General features: G+C 38.1%; 1 protein-coding gene across 1 annotated transcript in view; it reads right to left on the bottom strand.

Moving 5' to 3' along the window:
• Positions 1–23,867, bottom strand: part of TAOK1 (TAO kinase 1) — a 160,876-nt gene that overhangs the window by 77,266 nt on the left and 59,743 nt on the right. Inside the window, exon 2 of the mRNA XM_081219238.1 lies at positions 20,874–21,095. Coding sequence (XP_081075364.1) covers positions 20,874–21,005 — 132 coding nt within the window. The 5' untranslated portion in view covers positions 21,006–21,095. The remainder of the gene's footprint in view (positions 1–20,873; positions 21,096–23,867) is intronic.

Here is a 23,867-nt window from a genome sequence, read left to right as displayed (position 1 = left end):
TCTGTATAATACTTGCTGTTTGAGGGGGAAAAAACAATTTTTATACAAAGAAGAAATAAATGAGTGGAGTTTTCCCCTATAGATTAAGAAAGGAATACTTAGAGATGTTTTATGACTTTAGAATAGTATATCACTGGCTCAATCTTAAAGTTACGGTCTTTAAAATAATAAAACATATTCCTTTAACTACCAATTTTATTTCCTAGAAATTTTAATTTCTAAAATGTATATTGTTTTTCTGAAGTAAAAAAAAAAAGAGTCAACAGAAACTTACATCCTCCCCAATTTTGGGGAAAAAGTTCCTTTCTGGTTACTAGTGAATTAAAAAAATTTTTTTTCTTTGAAATTATTTTAGACTTACGGAAATGTTGCAAATATAGTACAGAGAGTTACCATATACCTTTCACCCAGCTTTTGCCTAATGTTAATATCTTGCATAATAAAATTATCAAAACTAAGAAATTAACACTGGTAAAATTATTAACTACTAACTAAACTATAGGCTTTATTTGAATTTCACCAATTTTTTCACTAAGAACCTTTGTTTTTCTTTCTCTGCATTGGGTCTTCATTGCTGTGCAGGGCCTTCTCTAGTTGGAGCAAGTGGGGGCTACTCTTCATTGCAGTGCGCAGGCTTCTCATTGTGGTGGCTTCTCTTGTTGCGGAGCACGGGCTCTAGCAGCACACGCTTCAGCAGTTGCAGCGCGTGGGCTCAGTAGCTGCGGCTCACGGGCTCTAGGGCATGTAGGCTCAGTAGTTGTGGTGCATGGGCTTAGTTGCTCCACGGCATGTGGAATCTTCCCGGACCATGGATCGAACCCATGTCCCCTGCACTGGCAGGCAGATTCTTAACCACTGCGTCACCAGGGAAGTCCACTACTAACCTTTCTCTATTCTGGGATCCTACATTGCAGTAATATTTGGTTATCATGTTGCCTTTCTCTCCTCCAAATCTGCAAAAGTTCTTAAATCTTTCCTTGTATTTCATGTCCTTGACACTTTTGAAGCGTACAGGTTATTTTGTATAATGTTCCCTAATTTGAGTTTACCTGATATTTCCTCATAATTATACTGTTTATGGATTTTAAATGAGAATGCCACAGGAATGATGTATCCTTCTTGGTGTCATCTCAGAAAGGAGATAAATGATGTCGATGTTTCCGGTGATACTAACCTTGATCACTTGGTTAAGGTAGTCTCTGCCAGATATATGCTTTGATTTTTCCATTTTAATTAATAAATATCTTTGGGGCTATACTTGAGATTATGCATATATCCTGTTTCATCTCAAACTTTAACCTACTAATTTTAGCATCTACTAGTGGATCTTGGCTGAAACAATTATTTCCCTTAGTCCTTCTACATTTAATAAAAGGAATTTTTATTCTTTATAAATATGTGTATATCTGCGTGTGTGTGTGTGTGTGTGTGTGCATGAGAGAGAGAGAGAGAGGAGAGGAGAGAGAGGAGTTCCTACTGACACCTCCAATTCCAATTCAACATACAACAGGGTTATTTCTAGCCTTCCTCATTTCCTTACTCCTAACTTCTTTCTTGGACATTAAGAAAACTGCTTCTCGAGATAAAGATGGCAGAAGAGAAGGACGTGGAGCACACCTCCTCCCACAAATACATTAAAAATACATCTACATGTGGAAGAATTCTCACAGAATACCTACTGGACGCTGGCAGAATATCTAATACAACTAAAACTGCAAGAAAGAGCACCACATATCAGAGTAGAATGAAGGAAAAAAAAAAAAGGAATCAGGATGGGACCTGTGCCCCTGGGAGGGAGCTATGAAAGAGGAAGGTTCCCTCAGTCTGGGAACCCCTTTCACTGGTTGGGAGATCAGCTGGGACAGATAAGGAGCTTCACAGGCTCAGAGGAGAGTGTAGCAACCAGACTGTGGGAGGCAGAACAGAGAGAAACCAGCACAGATGGTCCTGGCCACCTCGCTGCACTGCCCAGCCCGAGATGCACATCTGCTGGTGCGTGCAGGGGCTGAGTGCTGCAACTTGGGCTTCAGTGGACAGACCTGGGAAAAGGGCTGGGGTTGGCTGTGTGGAGACAGCCGGAAGGAGCTGGAGGGTGCTCTGGGCTGCAACCGGGGGTGTGCGCAGGATAGAGCCTGGGGCCACAATAGAAGCCACATAGTTAAACACACATGTAAAGGGAGGGGCGGGGCCCCATCATAGCAGCCTCATTCTCAACGAGCTCACCTGAGCTCACAGTCAATGTGGCTCCACCTCTACCACCTCTGTGCTGGTGGGTTGTCCACATGCAGAAGTGGGGCTGAAATCTGAGCCTACCCTCAGGGGCTGTGAGACTGGTGGATTTACACGGCTACTGGCAACTTTGTAAGCTCTGTGCCTGCGGGACATCCCAGTGGATTACTGTTGCTTCCAAGGCTGGGGTGGTCCTGCGCTAGCAGCTACAGGCTTTGCGGACACAGGCATGCAGAGGCAGGGCCAGGACATGGGCTGATTCTGTAGCCCCCGTGGAACGTCCAGGTGCCTGACTTCAGTAGATCTGCCCTACTGGCTTTGTGAGCACAAAGCCTGAGGGATATCCAGGCTGACTGCCTTCATTCCCTTGACTGAGGCAGGGCCGAAAGTAGTGCCAACAACAGTGTACTTTGTGAGTGCACATAACGTGACAGGCAACACCACAGAGTGCACTTCCTGGTGGACAGCTCCTGTAGAGGAATACTCAGTGGCTCCTCTCCCAGCAGAGGTGCTCCAGTACCACCTACCTCACATCACAGCTCAGAAACCGATCTAGGGGCTTCTATTACAACAACTGGGGAGCAGACCTTACCCCCAAAAGGGCTGTGACAATTACAGAGCAAATAGGAGGCCCCACTCAACATCCAGTGCAGGCTGTCTGCTCACTACAACACCAATCACACCTCCTATCAAGAGAATAAAAGCCACCACACACTGAAGAAAGACATGGCAGGCACCCATATTAAAAACAGTCCTTGCACCAAAAATATCAGACTCACACAGACTACACAAGGGTGCTCCCACATAAAAACAGCCCTTCAAGACCACAGTAGATAAGGGTTTCTCCTAAATGCACAGAGTCAGAGAAATATAAGTAAAATAAAGAAGCAGAGGAACCACTCCCAATTAAAAGAACAAGAAAAATCTCCTGAAAGAACAAGCAATGAAACAGGCCTCTCGAGACTTCCCTGGTGGCACAATGGTTAAGAATCCACCTGCCGGGCTTCCCTGGTGGCGCAGTGGTTGAGAGTCCGCCTGCCGATGCAGGGGACGCGGGTTCGTGCCCCGGTCCGGGAAGATCCCACGTGCCGCAGAGCGGCTAGGCCCGTGAGCCATGGCCGCTGAGCCTGTGCGTCCGGAGCCTGCGCTCCGCAAGGGGAGAGGCCACAACAGTGAGAGGCCCGCATAACGCAAAAAAAAAAAAAAAAAAGAATCCACCTGCCAACGCAGGGGACATGGGTTCGAGCCCTGGTCCGGGAAGATCCCACATGACGCAGAGCAACTAAGCCCGTGCACCACAACTACTGAGCCTGTGCTCTAGAGCCCACGAGCCACAACTACTGAGCCTGCGTGCCACAACTACTGAAGCCCACGCGTCTAGAGCCTGTGCTCCACAACGAGAAGCCACCACAATGAGAAGTCCGCGCACCGCAACCAAGAGTAGCCCCCACTCGCCACAACTAGAGAAAGCCCCAATGCAGCCAAATAAGTAAATAAATAAATTAATTAAATTTTAAAAAAAGAAACAGACCTCTCCAGTCTATGAGATCCCAAGTTCAAAAAGGAAGTAATAAAAATACTGAAGGAATTAAGAAAGCTATTGATAAAAATGCCAACCACTGTAACGAAGAATTAGAAACTATAAAGAGGAGCCAATTAAAATTAGAAAACTCATTTGCTGAGATGAAAGCTGAGCTAAAGGCAAAGAATAGCAATCAGGGGCTTCCCTGGTGGTGCAGTGGTTGAGAGTCTGCCTGCCGATGCAGGGGACACACGTTCATGCCCTGGTCTGGGAAGATCCCACATGCTGCGGAGCGGCTAGGCCCGTGAGCCATGGCTGCTGAGCCTGCGCGTCTGGAGCCTGTGCTCCCAACGGAAGAGGCCACAACAGTGAGAGGCCCGCGTACCACAAAAAAAAAAAAAAAAAAAAGAAGGAGGATTGAGTAATGAATACTCAGTACTGCAACTACTGAAGCCCGCGCACCTAGAGCCCATGCTCTGCAACAAGAGAAGCCACCGCAATGAGAAGCCCACGCGCCACAATGAAGAGTAGCCCCCGCTGGCTGAAACTAGAGAGAAAGCCCGCATGCAGCAATGAAGATGCAACGCAGCCAAAAAATAATAATAATAAATAAGATAAAATAAAAATTCATATATAAATATTATTATTATATTATTATCAAGCATCTTTCCCAACCACAACAGTATGAGACTAGAAATCAATTACAGGAAAAAAACTGCAAAAACACAAACACATGGAAGCTAAACTATATGATATTAAACACTAAGTAATCAGTGGGTCACTGAAAAAATAAATAAATACCTGGAGACGAATGAAAATGGAAAAACAATGAACCAAAAGCTATGGGACATAACAAAAGCAGTTCTAAGAGGGAAGTTTAGAGTAATACAAGCCCACGTCGAGAAACAGGAAAAATCTCAAATAAACAACCTATCCTTAAATGTAAAGGAACTAGAAAAAGAAGAACAAACAAAATCCAAAGTTAGTAGAATGAAAAAATCATAAAGATCAGAGCAGAAATAAATAAAGGCTAAAAATACAACATAAAAGATCAATGAAAATAAGAGGTGGTTCTTCAAAAAGATAAACAAAATTGATAAACTTTTAGCCAGATTCATTAAGAAAAAAAGAGAGGGCCCAAATAAATAAAATCAGAAATGAAAGAGAAGTTACAACTGACATCACAGACTACAAATTACAAATGAGGTTACTAGGAACAATTATACACCAGTAAAATGGACAACCTAGAAGAAATAAATAAATTCCTAGAAACGTACAATCTCCCAAGACTGAATCAGGAAGAAATAAAAAATAGGAAGAGACCGATTACCAGTAATGAATTGTATCAGTAATCAAAAAACTCCCAAGAAACAAAGTCCAGGACCAGATGGCTTCACAGGTGAATACAACCAAACATTTAAAGAAGAGTTAACACCTATCCTTCTCAAACTATTCCAAAAAGCTGAAGAGGAAGAAATGCTTCTGAACTTATTCTACAAGGCCAGCAAGAATTGACAAAAATCAACATTCATTTACGATAAAAACTGTTAACAAAGTGGGTACAGAGGGAATATACCTTAACATATTAAAGGGCATATATGACAAACCTGAAGACAACATTATACACAATGGTGAAAAGCTGAAAGCCTTTCTTTTAAGATCAGGAACAAGACAAGGATGACTACTCTCGTAACTTTTATTCAACATAGTACTCAAAGTACTAGCTAGAGCAATTAGGAAGGAAAAGGAAATAAAAGGCATCTAAATTGGAAAGGAGGAAGCAAAATTATCACTTTTTGCAGATGGCCTGATACTACATATAAAAAAATCCTAAGGATGCCACCAAAAAGCTATTAGAACTCAACAGTGAATTCAGTAAAGTTGCAGGATACAAAATTAATGTACAGAAGTCTCTTGAGTTTCTATACAAATAACAACTATCAGAGAAAGAAAGAAATTAAGAAAACAATCCCATTTACAATTACGTCAAAAAAAAATACCTAGGAATAATTCCTCCAAGGAGGTAAAAGACTTGTTCTCTGAAAACTGTAAGACATTGATAAAAGAAATGGAAGATTACACAAACAAATGGAAGGATGTATTTACTCATGGATTGGAGAAATTCATATTGTTAAAATGCCCATACTACTCAGGGCAACCTATAGATTCAATGCAATCCCTATCAAAATACCAATGGCATTTTTCACAGAACTAGAACAAATTATTCTAAAATTTGTAAGGAAACATAAAACCCCAAATAGCTAAAACAATACTAAGAAAGAAGAACAAAGCTGATGGTATCATGCTCCCTGATTTCAAACTATACCACAATGCTACAGTTACCAAAACACTATGATACTGGCACAAGACAGACACATAGATCAATAAGAGAGCCCAGAAATAACCCACATTTATATGGTTAATTAATCCATGACAAAGGAAGCAAGAACATACAATGGGGAAAAGACAGTCTCTTCAATAAATGGGTGTTGGGAAAACTAGAAAGCTACATGCAGAAGAATCAAATTGGACTACTCTCTCACACCATATACAAAAATAAACTCAAAATGGATTAAAACTCCTAGAAGAAAACATAGGTAGTACACTCTTTGAAATCAGTCTTAGGAATATTTTTTCAGATATGTCTTCTCAGGCAAGGGAAACAAAACAAAAAATAAACAAATGGGACTACATGAAACTAAAAAGCTTTGCACAGGGAAGGAAACTGTCAACAAAATGAAAAGGCAGCCTACTGAATGGGAGAAGATATTTGCAAATGATGTATGTGATAAGGCGTTAATATTCAAATTATACAAAGAAATCATACAGCTCAACATCAAAACAAACAACCCAATTAAAAAGTGGGTAGAGGGCCTGAATAGAAATTTTCCCAAAGAATTCATAAAGATGGCCAACAGATACATCAGGGAAATGCAAATCAAAAGCACAGTAAGATATCACCTCACACCTGTCAGAATGACTATTAAACAGACAACAAATAACTAGTGTTGATGAGGATGTAGAGAAAAGGGAACCCTAATGCACTATTGCTGGGGATGTACACTGGTGCAGCCACTATGGAAAACAGCATGGAGCTTCCTCAAAAATTAAAAGTAGAACTGCTAGACAATACAGCAATTCCACTTCTGTGTATTTTTCTGCAGAAAACAAAAACACTAATCTGAAAAGATTATACGCACCCCCATGTTCACTGCAGCTTTATTCACAATAGCCAAGATATGGAAGCAACCTAAGTGTCCAATGGATAAAGAAGACAAGCTGCATATATACATACACACATATATATAATGGCGTGTGTCTGTGTGTGTGTATATATATATATATAAATAAAATGGAGTATTACTAAGCCATTAAAAAGGGGTGAAATCTTGCCATTTGTGAAACCATGGATGAACCTAGGGGATATTATGCTAAGTAAAATAAGTCAGACAGAGAAAGACAAATATATGATTTCACTTACATGTGGAATCTAAAAAACAAAACAAACAAACAAAATGGAAACATTCTCATAGATACAGGGAAGGTACAGGTGGTTTGCCAGAGGGGATGGGGGTGAGGGGATGAGTGAAACAGGTGAGGGAGATTAAGAGGTACAAACTTCCAGTTAGAAACTAAGTGAGTCATAGGGATGAAATGTACAGCATGGGGAATACAGGCAATGATACTGTAATAACTTTGTATGGTGACAGATGGTAACTAGATTTATCATGGTAACCATTTTGTAACATATAGAAATATCAAATCACTATGTTGTGCACTTGGAACTAACACAGTATTGTAGGTCCATTATAATTCAAAAAATAAAAAAATTAAAATACTATTTAGAACAGAATTAAATGAGCTACGAGTAATTAAATAAGAGCACAATACTACATGTTATCTCTTCGCACCATCTGAAAGTAAAAGAGTAAAGGCAAAATTGGCTACAGGCCTAAGGACAAACTTCATGCTGTAAAGAGCAAAAAAAAGACAATATATACAACCAATCAAATGTGAATGTGAAAATGTGAATATCCATTTGGGAGCTATTTTAATGAATTAATAAGAATGATCTGAAATCACCATATCAATTAATTATATGTAAATTGTCTTTCTATAATTCTTTTTTTAAAAATAAATTTATTTATTTATTTATTTATGGCTGCATTGGGTCTTCGTTGCTGCACACGGGCTTTTCTCTACTTGTGGCAAGCAGGGGTTACTCTTCGTTGTGGTGCACAGGCTTATTGCTGTGGCTTCCCTTGTTGTGGAGCACGGGCTCTAGGCGCACGGGCTTCAGTAGTTGTGGCTCACGGGTTCTAGAGCACAGGCTCAGTAGTTGTGGCGCACGGGCTTAGCTGCTCCACGGCATGTGGGATCGTCCCGGACCAGGTCTTGAACCCCTGTCTCCTGCATTGGCAGGCGGATTCTTAACCACTGCACCACCAAGGAAGCCCTTCTTTTTTATATTTATATCTTTTTTCTTAAAACATTAAACAATTTGCTGTACCACTGAAAATATAAAATTTGCCAAGCCCCTAAAAGAATACAGATTAATAAAATCTTATACTAGGAAATAAGAGGTAAATATTACATCTCAGTTTTTTAAATAAAGAAAAAAACTTTTACAAAGTAAATAAATGACTTCACTGGGATCATACATGGTCTGCCACATTTGTTAGGAAGCTTGGTTCCAAAGCCAGTGTTCTATGGCCCATCTGCAGACATCATGTTGGTTCTATGTAAGGTACTGGAAACTAAAAGAGAATGTTTATCTTCCTGGCAATCTAGAGATAGTGGTCCTTTTGGATATCTGACTCTTTGGTTCGGTTTCAAACACTTATTATGATGCCAGTCCTTGATTAGCTTGTCTGAAGACAGCCAGAATACCTGGCTCAATTGAAGTATTTTTAAATTTAAGGTGACCCCTACTGTCAATTAATGAAAATTCAGACCTATATTTTAAGAACTATTTTTAGTCACCTAAAAAAATTTGATGAGAAGGTCCTTCCTGTATATACTCTATAGAAAGACACTGCACATTTAGCCCTGTCATGAGGTTGGGGTGAGAGAGCACAAAAAATCAGAAGCTTTTAGGTGTGCACATTCACATATGCAACACACACATACACACACTGCCACATGGGTTTAGCTGATACTACAAAATATGAATGTTAGTGACCTAGAAATAGAATGACAGCAAAATTAGTCAGTTGTGAGCTACAGTCAAACTTTGCTCATCTATAGGGTACATGTTTCCCAGACATCAAGACAATTAACAGAAAACACCTGCTCTGAGCAGTTGCCCCTGACTCCTCTAAGCTTCCATGCAATGGTTCCTCAGGTGGTCCTAACCAGAACCTAGGTTTCTTTTCTTTATATACATATATATTTTTTGTGGGGGGGGAGGCTGCACGGTGTCTTAGTTGCAGCGTGTGGGATCTTTTAGTTGTGGCAGGCACACTTCTTAGCTGCAGCACGCATGTGGGATCTAGTTCCCCGACCAGGGATCAAACCCGGGCCCCCTGCGTTGGGAGGGTGGAGAACAAGATATTAAACATTTTAGGCCTTCTGGGCCAAATACATTTCTTCTTTTTCTGTTGCATACTCTTCCTTTTGTTTTTCCAAATGTAAAAATCATTCTTAGTTTGAAAGCTAAATGAAAATAGTTCACAGGCTGGACCATGAGCTATAGCATGGCACCTACTATAGATAAATCCTTGGTTAACATTTTGCCACATTTGCTTTGAAACTCTTTATCTAAAAATATATACTGTTATCATTACATTATCATTCTTTTATTATTGAATAGGACTTGAGATAAATTCCTACCCTTGGTTCCAAAGAACTTCATTTATTTCCTGAGAACAAGAACATTCTCTTGAAAAACAATATATCAAATTTAGGAAATTTAGCATTGATATAATACTATTATACAGTGCATATATAGTCCATATTCAAATTTCACCAACTATCTCAATGTCCTTTACAGAAATTTTTTCCCAATCCAGGATCACCCATTGTGTTTAACCACCAGGTCTCTCCTAAGGCAGCTCCTGATATCTAGCTTAGACCAATTAGCTTTTGTTGCCCCTGCTATACTTAACTCTGGGACTATGAGACTTTCTCTCCCAACCACAGCTCTCTGAAATAATCCAGCCTGGGTAAGACAAACCCAGAAATACTGCACAAGGAGGTCCAAGCACTAGAGAAGCTCTCCCTGCCCACCACTCCCCCAACCCCAGTAAATAATTCTCTTCCGTGAGTGAGGCACCACAGTGTCCACCCTCTCAACTTGTCAGAAAACAAGTTCTTTTGATTCTATCAATTTAAGCTTTAAATTCACTGCCACTATCTAGTTTGAGCTCTCAGCATTTCTTTCCAATTATAAAATCTTCATAATCAGCCTCCCTTCTTTGATCTTTGACACTTGCCAAACTCTCTTCCACACTGCTACAAAAATAAACTTTCTATGTCACAAATGGAAATATAATATTTCTGTTGCACTTCAGTGTTCCCTCAAGACTTCAGAATAAAGCCTACATTTTTTAGTATTTAGTGGAGGAGGCTCCCTTCAGGAGCCCTTGCTTGTCTTTCCTTTTTACCTTTCTCTGATCCAATCCTTAGTTCTCATTACAACCTTAATTCAAAACACACCCACTTCAGTTCTGGATTTTGGATACTGCAATTTTATAGTTTTATTTAAAATTTAAAAATCATTGATAATTTGCTAATATGTGATTTAATTCAGTCCCTGTAACGAAAGGAAAAGGACAATAACATTCCTCACTGGATAGATCATATGGACAGGTTTGAAGAAGACAGAAAACCTACTGAAATTCTCTACTTTTCAATATCAACAATGAAAGACCAATTGCTCCAAAAACACATATCTTGGGCTTCCCTGGTGGCACAGTGGTTAAGAATCCTCCTGCCAACGCAGGGGACATGGGTTTGAGCCCTGGTCTGGGAAGATCCCACATGCTGTGGAGCAACTAAGCCCATGCACCACAACTACTGAGCCTGCACTCTAGAGACCACAAGCCACAACTACTGAGCCCACACGCCACAACTACTGAAGCCCGTGCGCCTCGAGTCTGTGCTCCACAACAAGAGAAGCCACTGCAATGAGAAGCCCATGCATCACAATGAAGAGTAGCCCCCGCTCACTGCAACTAAAGAAAGCCCGTGCGCAGCAACGAAGACCCAATGCAGCCATAAATAAATAAATAAATAAATAACAAAACGACATATCTTTAGAGTAGGATATATGAAAAGTCTAGCAAGTACAAATAATATCAAACATAAATCAAGGGAAACTTCACCACTAATTTTTGCCATGTTTCTGTTAGACTGTCCCAAAAGCCCAAACAAGAATCAAAGCAGTCAATGTATGTATAACAATTGTATGAAACTACAGGAGAGCAACAAATGTAGGCAAAGCTTTAGAGACTAGAAGCCTTGAGAGAAGAACAGTATACAATGTGAGCAATAAATTTACTCCAGCTTCATCCCTGAACTTGTGGTATAACAGGAAAAAAAGAGTCCAAGGAGGAAGCTAGGCTGAAGAGAGAGGCCAGAGATAGGAGCTTCCAAAGCATCTGGAACTTAAAAAGCACAATCATCGTTTAAGAAGATGTGGTATATATATGATGGAATATTACTCAGCCATAAAAGAGTGAAATATTGCCATTTGCAGCAACATGAATGATGTAGAAAATACCATACAAAGTGAAGTCAGACAGAAAAAGATAAATATTATATGATATCACTTATATGTGGAATCTAAAGAATAATACAAATAAATCTACATACAAAACAGAAACAGACTCACAGACATAGAAAACAAACTTCTGGTTACCAAAAGGGAAAGGGAGTGGGGAAGGGATAAATTAGGAGTGTGGGATTAACACATACAACTACTATACCTAAAATAGATAAGCAACAAGGATTTACTGTATAGCACAGGGAACTATATTCAATATCTTACAATAACTTGTAATGAAAAATAATCTGAAATATATATAACTGAATCACTCTGCTATACACCTGAAACTAACATAATATTGTAAATCAACAATATTTCAATTTTTTTAAAGGTTAATATATTGGAAAAAAAGGCATAACCATAGAAGAGGGAGCTGAAAAGAAGCAGCTCAAAAAACTGAATTCTCCTCAAGTAAACAGTCAACTCCTAAGTATGTACTGCCTAAGACTCCCAGAAACCCAAAAGAAAACAGCAGTTGGAAGACTAAAAAGATAAGCAGAGCTTTCAGAAGACAAAAAGTGCTGGAGAGAAGGAGGTTGGAATTCAAACCCCACCAAACTGCTTTTTTTAAAAATAAATTTATTTATTTATTTAACTTATTTTGGCTGCGTTGGGTCTTCGTTGCTGTGCACAGGCTTTCTCTAGTTGCAGCGAGTGGGGGCTACTTTTCGTTGCAGTGTGCAGGCTTCTCATTGCGTTGGCTTCTCTTGTGGAGCATGGGCTCCAGGCGTGTGGGCTTCAGTAACTGTGGCTCGCAGGCTCTAGAGCACAGGCTCAGTAGTTGTGGTGTACCAGCTTAGTTGCTCCGCAGCATGTGGGATCTTCCCGGCCCAGGGCTCGAACCCATGTCCCCTCCATTGGCAGGCGGATTCTTAACCACTGCACCACTAGGAAAGCCCTGCTTGAGCTTTGATAAACACCCTAGACAGTCAGTTGGGATTCTAGAAGAGCCATGGTTTAAGAGTAAGGGCAAAGGCCTAGTAATAAGGGCAAAACTGACATCAACTAGCCCTAATAAAGCCTAAAACCAAGCCTCAAGGTGATTCAACACTATACTATCAGCTTACCAAAAGAAACCACAACTGTCTTTGAAGAAAAATAGAACCATCCAAAACATCTACAAATTCTCCTCTAAAAAGAAGAGTAACGGGGCTTCCCTGGTGGCGCAGTGGTTGAGAGTCCACCTGCCGATGCAGGGGACACGGATTCGTGCCCCGGTCCGGGAGGATCCCACATGCTGCGGAGCGGCTGGGCCCGTGGGCCATGGCCGCTAAGCCTGGGCATCCGGAGCCTGTGCTCCGCAGCGGGAGAGGCCACAGCAGTGAGAGGCCCGCATACCGCAAAAAAAAAAAAAAAAAAGTAACCAATCACAAATTGTAAGGCATGCTAAAAAGTGGACCAAATACTGAAAAAGGAAAAAACTGGAAATATAAATAGGCCCAAGGGAGACTCAAATACTGGAGTTACTGACAGAGTCTTAAAAAAAAAAGCGGCGGGGGCGGCGGGGGGCGGTACTTCCCTGTTGGTCCAGTGGCTAAGACTCCAAGCTCCCAATGCAGGGGGCCTAGGTTTGATCCCTGGTCATGGAACTAGATACCACAGGCTGCAACTAAGAATTTGCATGCCACAACTAAAGATCCTGCATGCCGCAACTAAAGATTCTGCATGCCACAACTAAAAGATACTGCACGCCACAACTAAAAGATCTCGCATGCTGCAACTAAAAAAATAAATAAATAAAGATCCCTCATGCCTCAGTGAAGATCCCACACACTGCAACTAAGACCCAGAGCAGCCAAATAAATAAATAAAATATTTTTTAAACAAAGGGAATCAATGGACATTTTAGAAGTAAAATATATGAGAAAAACTGCACAAAAAACAGGAGAAAGAGTTGAAATACTGTACAGTTTTTATATTGTTTGAGAAGTGGTAAAAGTGCTCATTTAAGTTAACTATAATAAGTCAAGAATATATAGTACAATCTCTAGGGTAACAATTAAAATAATAATGAAGGGCTATATAACCAAAAGGTTAATGTGAGAAAAAATATATTAACCATATCTTCTAAGCTGCTGTAATCTGATGCTTTGACAGCTAGGGCCTTGCTAACAGGAAGAGACTACACTCCCAGAGCTAGCTAATTCCTAGAGAGAAAAAACAAGCACTTCTTTCATATACAAACCACAAATCCAGAGCCTGTATCTCCAATGACTTCACACTATGGGCCCCTACACCATATTCTAATCACCACAGGGCCGAAAGCCAGACAACCAGGGACAGCCCCTCTACCCACGGCCTGCTGAAATTAAAGTGGTTAATCCAAAACTTGCTTACCCTGCTTCACTTGTTTTATTCCCACAGAAACCACAATAAAGGCTCTTGCCCATACTTTTTCCCTTGCTTTCTCACTTATACCAGTGCTTCCCCAAGTGGCCCTCTCTGGCATGGCATGCCCTCTTCTCTTGAAATCTATGAGTATAATAAACTATCTTTTCTTTTTTTTTTTAAAGACTTATTATTTTACTTATTTTTGGCTACATTGGGTCTTACTTGTGCAGCACTCAGGCCTCCCTCTAGTTGTGGTGCACAGGCTTAGTTGCCCCACAGCATGTGGGATCTTAGTTCCCTGACTAGGGATCAAACCCATGTCCCCTGCATTGAAAGGGGGATTCTTTACCACTGGACCATCAGGGAAATCCCTAAACTATCTTTTCAATGGCAGTTGTTACCTGATCTTTGGTCTTTCCACACCTGAATTAAAACCTGTATTTTAAAACAAAAAACCAATAACACTTGATTAATTCAAAAGATGGCAAGAATGAGGAATAAAGAACAGATAGGACAAACAAAAATCAAATAGGAAAACAGACTTATGCCCAACTATGTTAGTAACAACATCAAATATAGATGGGCAAAACACTCCAATTAAAACAAAGATGAGATAGAGAAAAAGCTCCTTGACATTGGTCTTGGCAGCAATTTTCTGGATATGACACCCAAAGCACAAACAACAAAAGCAAAATTAAATAAGTGGGACTGCATCAAATTAAAAAGCTTCTGCACAGCAAAAGAAACAATCAACAAAATGGAAAGGTAATCTATGGAATGGGAGAAAATATCTGCAAATCATGTATCTGATAAGGGGTTAATATCCAAAATATATACAGAACTCATAAAACTCAATAGCAAAAAACAAACAAACAAACAAAAACAAAAAACCAACCTAATTAAAATACAGGTAGAGGACCTGAATAGACATTTTTTCAAAGATGACATATGTCAACAGGTACATGAAAATATCACTAATCATTAGGGAAATGCAAATCAAAACCACAATGGTATGTCACCTTACACCTGTCAGAATGGCTATTATGAAAAAGACAGGTGATAACAAGTGTTGGAAAGAGTGTGCAGTGGCCATAAACTGGTATGGCCACTATGGAAAACAGTATGGAGGCTCCTCAAAAAATTAAAAATAGAACTACCATATGATCCAGCAATCCTACTTCTGGATATATATCCAAATGAATTGGAACTGCGATTTGAAGAGATATCTGCACCTCCATGTTCATTACAGCATTATTCACAATCGTCAAGACATGGAAACAACCATATCTTGAAGTGTCCATCAAAGGATGAATGGATTAAGAAGATGTAGTGTGTGTCCATAGAAACAACAGAATATTATTCAGCCATGAAAAAGAAGAAAATTCTGCTGTTCGCAACAACCTGGATGAAACGTGAGGGCATGTGAAATAAGTAAGACCGAGAAAGACAAATACTGTTTATTATCAATTATATGTGGAATCTAAAAAAGCTGAACTCAGAGAAACAGAGAATAGAGTGATGGTTACCAGGGGTTGGGGGTAGGGAAGATAATGGTCAAAGGGTACAAGTTATAAGATTAACAAATTCTGGGAATCTAATGTACAACATGGGGATTACAACTAATAATACTTTATTATGTACATGAAAGCTGCTCAAAGAGTAGATCATAAATGTTCTCACTACAAAAAGGAAATGGTAATTATGTGGCAGGATGGAGGTGTTACCTAATGATATAGTAGTAATCATTTTGCAATATATAAATGTATCAAATCAACACACTGTACACCTTAAACTTACACAATGTTATATGTCAATTATATCACAATAAAGGTGGAAAACAATTCGTGGGGGAAAAAACAACAAAGATGAGAAATACTTTAGAATAAAGTTCCAGAAATAATGAATGAAAAGGAAAAAGAAATACACTACATAAGCATTAGCCAAAGAAAGCTATCATTAATATCAAAGTAGATTTTAAAGCAAGAAATACTACGAAAGGTAAAGAGTGGAATTTTAATGATAACGGGACAATTCAACAAGATACAATAATCCTAAATTTGTACATTCCCAGTAACATAGATCAGAAATGTATAAAGTAAAACAAGATACAGCTAAAAAGCAAATTAGATAAATCCACTATCAGTGGAGATTTTTAAATACCTTTCAGTTACTGATAGAACACACAGACCAAAAACAAACTAGTAAAATCAGAAAGGACCCAAAAGATCTGAAGAATATAACCAACAAATGTTACCTACTTGACATACATAGATAATCACGCCCAATAAACTGCAGAATATATATAATTTTCCAGTGCACATACCAGAAGAAAATATTCACAAAACATATATTGATTGACCAAGTATCCTGGAAATTCTACAAACTCAATTTAAAAAGAAAGCCCGATTTTCAAAAAATGGGCAAAATATTTGAACAGATACTTCCAAAGATACGTGAATGATCATTAAGTCTATGAAAGAGCTCAACAACATCAATCAGCAGGGAAATGTACATTAAAACCTAACTGAAATACAATTACACACCCATCAGAATAACTCAAATTAAAATGACTGTCAACATCTAATGCTGGCAAGGATATGGAGCAAAAAGAATTCTCATACACTGTAGATGGGAATGTAAACTTTCTACTTAGTGAAAAAGTCTGGCAATTGGCATAGAACTAAACATACACCTGCCCTATAATCCAACAACTCCAACAAATCTTAGGTATTTACTTAAAAGAAATGAAAAATTGGGTCCACAAAAAGACTTGTAAATCAAGACTTTAAATCAAAAAAGTTTATAAAAAACAAAGAAGGGCACTATTTATTAATAAAGGTTCAATACAGCAAGAAGATATAACAATTATAAACATTTACACACCTATGGACAGATCAGTAAGTATATACAGTTCTACAATAATAGTTGGAGACTTCAATAACCCACTCATAATAAAGGAGAGGACAACCAGACAGAAGATAAGCAGGAAAAAGAGGACTTAATACAATAAACCAACTAGATCTAACAGAATATGCATTCTATACACAATAACAGAATATACATTCTTCTCAAGTGCACATGGGACATTTTTCAGGACAGACCATATGTTATGCCAAAAATCAAGAATCAGTAGATTTTAAAAGACAGATATCAGGGCTTCCCTGGTGGCGCAGTGGTTGAGAGTCCGCCTGCCGATGCAGGGGACACGGGTTCGTGCCCCGGTCCGGGAGGATCCCACATGCCGCGGAGCGGCTGGGCCCGTGAGCCATGGCTGCTGAGCCTGCGCGTCCGGAGCCTGTGCTTCGCAACGGGAGAGACCACAACAATGAGAGGCCCACATACCGCAAAAAAAAAAAAAAAAAAAAGACAGATATCATACAAAGTATCTTCTCTGACCTCAATGGGATAAAGTCAGAAATCAATAATGAAAATGGACAATTCACAAAATTGTAAAAATTAAACAGCACACTTTTAAACAACCAATGTATCAAAGAAGAAGTCACAAGGCATATTAGAAATACTGAGAGCTGAATTAATACAAAAATACAACATATCAAAACTTATGGAACCAAGTGAAAGAAGTGCTCAGGAGGAAATTTATAGCTATAAACACATTAAAAAACAAGAAAGATCTCAAATTAACAACCTAACTTTACAACTTAAAAGCCAGAAAAAGAAAAACAAACTAAACTCAAAGCTAGCAGAAGGGAGGAAATAATAAAGATTAAAGCAGAGATAAGTGAAAGAATCAAAAAACAGAGAAAATCATTGAAACCAAAAGCTGGTTCTTCAAAAAGATCAACAAAATTGATAAACCTTTACCTACACACACTAAGAAAAAAGAGAAGACCCAAATTACTAAAATTAGAAATGGAAGTGGGAACATTACTACTGATTCTAGAGAAATAAAAAGGATTATAAGAGAGTACTATGCCAACAAATTAGACAAAATGGGCAAATTCCTAAAAACAAAACCTACCAAGACTAAAGGATGAAAAAATAGAAAACCTGAATAGTATTACTTATTATTATTACTTACTATAACCAGTAAAGAGATTGAATAAGTCATCAAAAATTTCCCAAAAAAGAAAAGCCCTGGACCCACTGGGCACTTAAATGAGAAAACAACCTGATTAAAAAAATGAGCCAAAGACGTTAACAGAGGTCTATATATCAGGTATATATCTGTATATATCAAAGAATATATACAGGTGGCAAATAAGCATTTGTAAAGATGGTCCACATCATATATTATCAGGGAAATGGAAATAACGCTACATACTAATTAGAACGGCCAAAATCTGGAACACTGATAGCACCAAAGGTTGGTGAGGATGCGGAACAACAGGAACTCTCATTCACTGCTGGGAGGAATACAAAATGGTACAGCCACTTCAGAACATAGTTTGGCAGTTTCTTACAAAATTAAACATACTCTTACTTATCCAGCAATAGCACTTGGTATTTGCTTAAAGGAACTGAAAACTAACGTCTACACAAAAACCTGCACACAGAGCTTTTTTCAGGGCAGTGAAAATACTCTATATGATACTATAATGATACTTGTCATTATACATTTGTCCAAACCCAAAGAATGTACAACACTAAGAATGAACCCTGATATAAACTATGGTGAGTATGCTACGTCAATGTAGGTTCATCAGAATATAGTTCATTGAACAGTACAAAACATTGCTAAACAAAATTAAATAAGACCTAAATAAATGTTTAGAATGACATGCTGTGTTCATGGACTGTAAGACTTAATATTGTTAAGATGCCAATACTACCAAACATGATCTACAGATTTAAACAATCCCTATCAAAATCCAACAGGCTTTTTTACAGAAATGGAAAAGCTAGTCTTTAAATTCATATGGAATTGGGAGGGGTCCCAAATAGCCAAAACTGTCCTTAAAGAGAACAATAAAGTTATTCCTGATCTCAAACTCACTACAAAGCTACAGTAATCAAAACATGCTAGTAGGGCTTCCCTGGTGGCGCAGTGGTTGAGAGTCCGCCTGCCGATGCAGGGGATACGGGTTCGTGCCCCGGTCCGGGAGGATCCCACATGCCGTGGAGCGGCTGGGCCCGTGAGCCATGGCCGCTGAGCCTGCGCATCCGGAGCCTGTGCTCCGCAACGGGAGAGGCCACAACAGTGAGAGGCCCGCGTACCGCAAAAAAATAAACAAAAAACAAACAAACAAAAAACATGCTAGTATTGCTAGTGTGGTACTAGCATAAAGACAAATGGAACAGATCAGAGAGTTCAGATATAAATGTATACAATATGGCCGAGTGATTTGATAAGGATGTCAAGACAATTCAGTGGGGAACAGCAGTCTCTTCAACAGATAGTACTGGGACAACTGGATTTCCATATGCAAAAAATGAAGTTGGACCTCCACCTCACAACATATACAAAAATTAACTCAAAATGGATCAATTACCTAAATAGAAGAGTTAAGACCATAAAACTCTTAGAAGAAAACACAGGGGTAAATCTTTATGACCTTGGATTTGGCTGAATTCTTAGACATGATAGCAAAAGCATGAGCAACGAAAGAAAAAATAGATAAACTGGATTTCATTCAAAGTTTAAACTTTTGTATATCAAACGACATTATCAAGAAAGAGAAAAGATAAACTACAGAATGCGAGAAAATATTTTCAAATCATGTATCCAATAATTTAATATTCAAAATACATAAAGAACCCTTACAACTCAACAACAAAGAGACAAAAAACCCAACTTTTAAAACGGTCAAAAGACTTGAACAGACATTTCTCCAAAGAAGATACACAAATGGCCAATAAGCACATGAAAAAATGCTCAACATATGTCATTAGGGAAATGCAAATCAAAACTACAAGATACTACTGCAGACCTAGTAGGATGGCTAAAATCAAAATACCAGACAATAATAGGCATTTGCAAGGAAATGGAGTAATTGGAACACTGGTACATTGTTGATGGGAATGGAAATGAAGCAGCCACTCTGGTGCAGTTTGGCAGTTCCTCAAAAAGTTAAACATAGAATTACTATGTAATTCAGTATTTTCACTTCTAGGTACATACCAAAATGTGAAAACAGGGACTCCAACAGATACTTGTACACCAATGTTCATTGTAGCATTTATTCACAATAGGCAAAAGGTAGACACAATCTAGTGCCCATCAACAGATGAATGGATAAACAAAACCATGGTATATACAAACAATGGAATATTATTCAGCTATAAAAAGGGATGAAGTACTGATACATGCTACAACATCAAAGACCCACCAAGTGATTATGCTACACATTATGCTAAGTGAAATTAGCTATACATGAAAGTACAAATATTGTATGATTCCACTTATATGAAATATCTAGACTCGGCAAATTCATAAAGACAAAAAGTAGACTAGAGGTTACCACCAGCTGGGTAGAGGGGGAAATGAGAAGTTATTGCTAATAGATACAGAGCTTCTGTTTGGGGTGATGAAAAAGTTTTGAAAATAGATAGTGGTAATGGTTGTAAACATTGTGAGTATAATTAATGCCAAAATTGTACACTCAAAAATGGTTAAAATGGCAAATCTCATGTTTTTTGGGTTTTTTTAAGTATAAAATACACACACACGCACACAAGAAAAAAAAACTTTGGTACATATCCTTCTGCCAAATAATAATCCTAGATTTCCACAAAACTAAAACTGACTCTGTATGGAACTTTACAGAAATCAGTGTTCTGCAATATTTAATTCTATAGCAATGCAAGTCATATGACTCCTAAAAACAGTGTGCTAAACATTCTAAACACTAAGCCAAAGCAAAATAATATTCATTTCCATTTTTTCAATAATCCAAGAAACTCAATAAATAAAGCTATTTTCATATTATACACACACACACCTATGCAAGTGACTATAAAATGGACTATGGCCTCTGTCTGTCTCTTTATATTATTGTTTTTCATTTTGCCAGGACTGGATTTTAAGTAAATCCTGGTCGCTGACATTAAGCCTTTAACACTTACAAAATACACTGCTCCAAAGCTTCCATGGCCAATTTCTCTGAGATCTGTGAAGAGCTTCTCTGGATCTTCTTTGAAGAAGAGCTCTGCAATTTCAGGGTCCTTCAGGCTGCCCGCACGGTTAGTTGATGGCATCCTGCTGGGCAATCAGCTGTCTGATTCTAATTTTATATTGCTATCCCAATCCTTGGTTCATCTGTATGAATGAAGCCACGCTGGCATAAACTATTGTAGAGAAATAAGAAAAGAAAAAAGTCAGGAAAACCAAAAGCTTCTAAGAATAATTAGTATAAGATCATTTTCTGATAGCATATATAAAATTATCTCAGGCCTAGAATTTCACTGAAAAGGAAGTGTGATCTACTAGTGCAGTAGTTCCTAAATCTGGCTCATCATCACAATCACCTGTGGTGCCTAAAAAAATGAGTCCTACTATACATAGGGTATTACCGTACATATACTTTTAAAAATTAAATAAGTCTTTATATCTTGGAAGGCTTATCTAATCCTTATCTAATTCTGAGGTAGTGAGCCCACTGGCAGAAGAGATAATAGAACACACAGACCATTTAAAAAAACATGCATAACTTAAGATGTACCCGTAATAGGTTTCTAACAACAGGAAGATTCCCATCTATTAATGATTTTCAAATATAAGAAAATACACAAAGGGGCTTCCCTGGTGGCGCAGTGGTTGAGAGTCCGCCTGCCGATGCAGGGGACACGGGTTCGTGCCCCGGTCTGGGAGGATCCCACATGCCGCGGAGCGGCTAGGCCCGTGAGCCATGGCTGCTGAGCCTGCGCGTCCGGAGCCTGTGCTCCGCAAGGGGAGAGGCCACAACAGTGAGAGGCCCGCCTACCACAAAAAAAAAAAAAAAATACACAAAGGATTTAACTCAGTTAGCTGTCTTTCTTTTCCTTTCAGATACCATATGCCAGTGTTCAATCAACTCTAACACAAACATTCCAAAGAAAAATGCAGTGGGAGAAAGTAATGAATTTAATGCAGACAACTGCTTCCCCTGGAAACCTGACTCACATTAAAATATGGCCTTTATCAAATCTGCTTCATTAGATAAGCAGACATTACAGATAACCAGTAAATTCCCTGGTGATTCCGCTATCAGTTCCTCTATATCAGATACCCAATTTAAAAAATGGCTGTCATTACTGAGAAACTTCAGAACCTAGGTTCTGGAATGTTACTACCTGGATATGAATCCTAGCAACACTATTTATAAACTGCGAACTTGAGTAGCCTTATTTTCCTAATCTGTAAAGTGAAAATAATATCCTACCTAATACAGTGGTTGTGAAGGTTAAATGAGTTAATAAATACAAGCATAGACTAGTACTCAGGCATAGTAAGCACTACATTAAATGTCAGCTATTTTAACCTAAATAAATTCACCAATCAAAAAAAAAAAAGAAAACCCTCCAAAATGTATTTCATTTGCCTCCTAATTGATTTCATTAGACTCTAGTCAATTCTCCCCCACTTAACTACTGGTCTCATTTTTAGTGAAGTCAACTGAACCAATTTTAATTCTTGGTAGAAAACTTCTTTGTAACTACATAAAACATATTTACGTGTCTTTCGTATCTCCTTAAATTAACACTCCACTGCAATAAAAACATTTAAATTATTAATTTGTATTTCATTTCTAACACACTTTCTAGGCTGCCCCATATACATTTACCAATTTTCCTGCTCTGCAAGTTCCCTGCAAAGTGTTTCAATTATAGTTCTAAGAATGTGATCATAGAAGATTGAACTATGTTCCATAAAAAGTATTATTATTCAATTAATCCACCTGTTTTTAAAAAACCTGCAGCGTTAAGACTTATTTAAGAACTCTGAATGATCAAGTTATAGTACCTTTATTACAAGAATTATTTTATATTAAAATTCTCTAACCAGTTCCATGATTTGCATATTCCTATCTGCCTAACAAATTCCCACTCAAAATCTTTCAAGATTTAGATTAAATGTAATGTTTAAAATTTTAACTAGACAGGTAGGCACAATGTGTCTCATTCATCTTTATATTACCTGTCTACATCCTACACCATACCTCCGACAGTTAATATTACATAAATATTTGTTGAACTAAAATAATACACTTAATTCTTCTCTAACACCCCTTAAAATGATTTCGTTTCCACAAATATTTACCAAATAGTATACATGAGAGTATGGTATGTGAAATATTAAAGTTAATAGTAGAGAAACAGAGTAAATTCCTAAGGACAGCACCCTCCAGAAAATCAGAGAAAAAAGAAATGAAGGAACTGGAAAATCTGCTGTACCAAATACCAAAAGATAATACAAATCTATTGCTATCAGTAGAATGTTAAAATAAGACAAGTAAACCATTAATCTAAAAGAGTCCAGAAACAAACCCATGTATGTGTATCTCGGAATTTAGCATACAATTAAAGGAGAAGAAATAAATTTGGTTAAGAAACCTAAGAACCCATTCGGAAAAAATTATATAATGATATCCTTATCACATACCTTACATAACCATTACTGCTAAACGGCTTAAACAAACCTCTCAAATCAATGAGGAAAAAAAAGTATTTGATAAAGTAAGTGTTGTTGGGAGACCCCAATAGCTATTTGGAAAAAAATAACACCTGTTCCTCAAACTGTAATATCAGAATCACATATGGGTCAGAAATGCAAAAATTAGAAAAATGAAACTATATAAGTACTAGTATATAAGTACTAGTAGGAAATGTAAGTTCCTCTGTAATCAGGGAATGTAGAAACTTTCCTAACTATGATCCAAATCCAAAACAATAAGGAAAAAGACTGATATATTTAACAGGATAAAAAAAAAAAACTTGGGAGGAGGGGCCATGGAAAAAGACACTCCAGACAAAAAGGACAAATGATAAACTTGGAAAAAAATGTTTGAAACTTAACGTTTACAAAGGGTTAGTATTCCTAATATGTAAAGAATTTCAAAAAACAAACGAAATAATAACCTG

This window comes from Mesoplodon bidens, assembly GCF_964165515.1.
Source record: "Mesoplodon bidens genome assembly, chromosome: 19".
NCBI classification, from domain to species: Eukaryota; Metazoa; Chordata; class Mammalia; order Artiodactyla; family Ziphiidae; genus Mesoplodon; species Mesoplodon bidens.
This window is presented reverse-complemented; position numbering and strand designations above follow the sequence as displayed.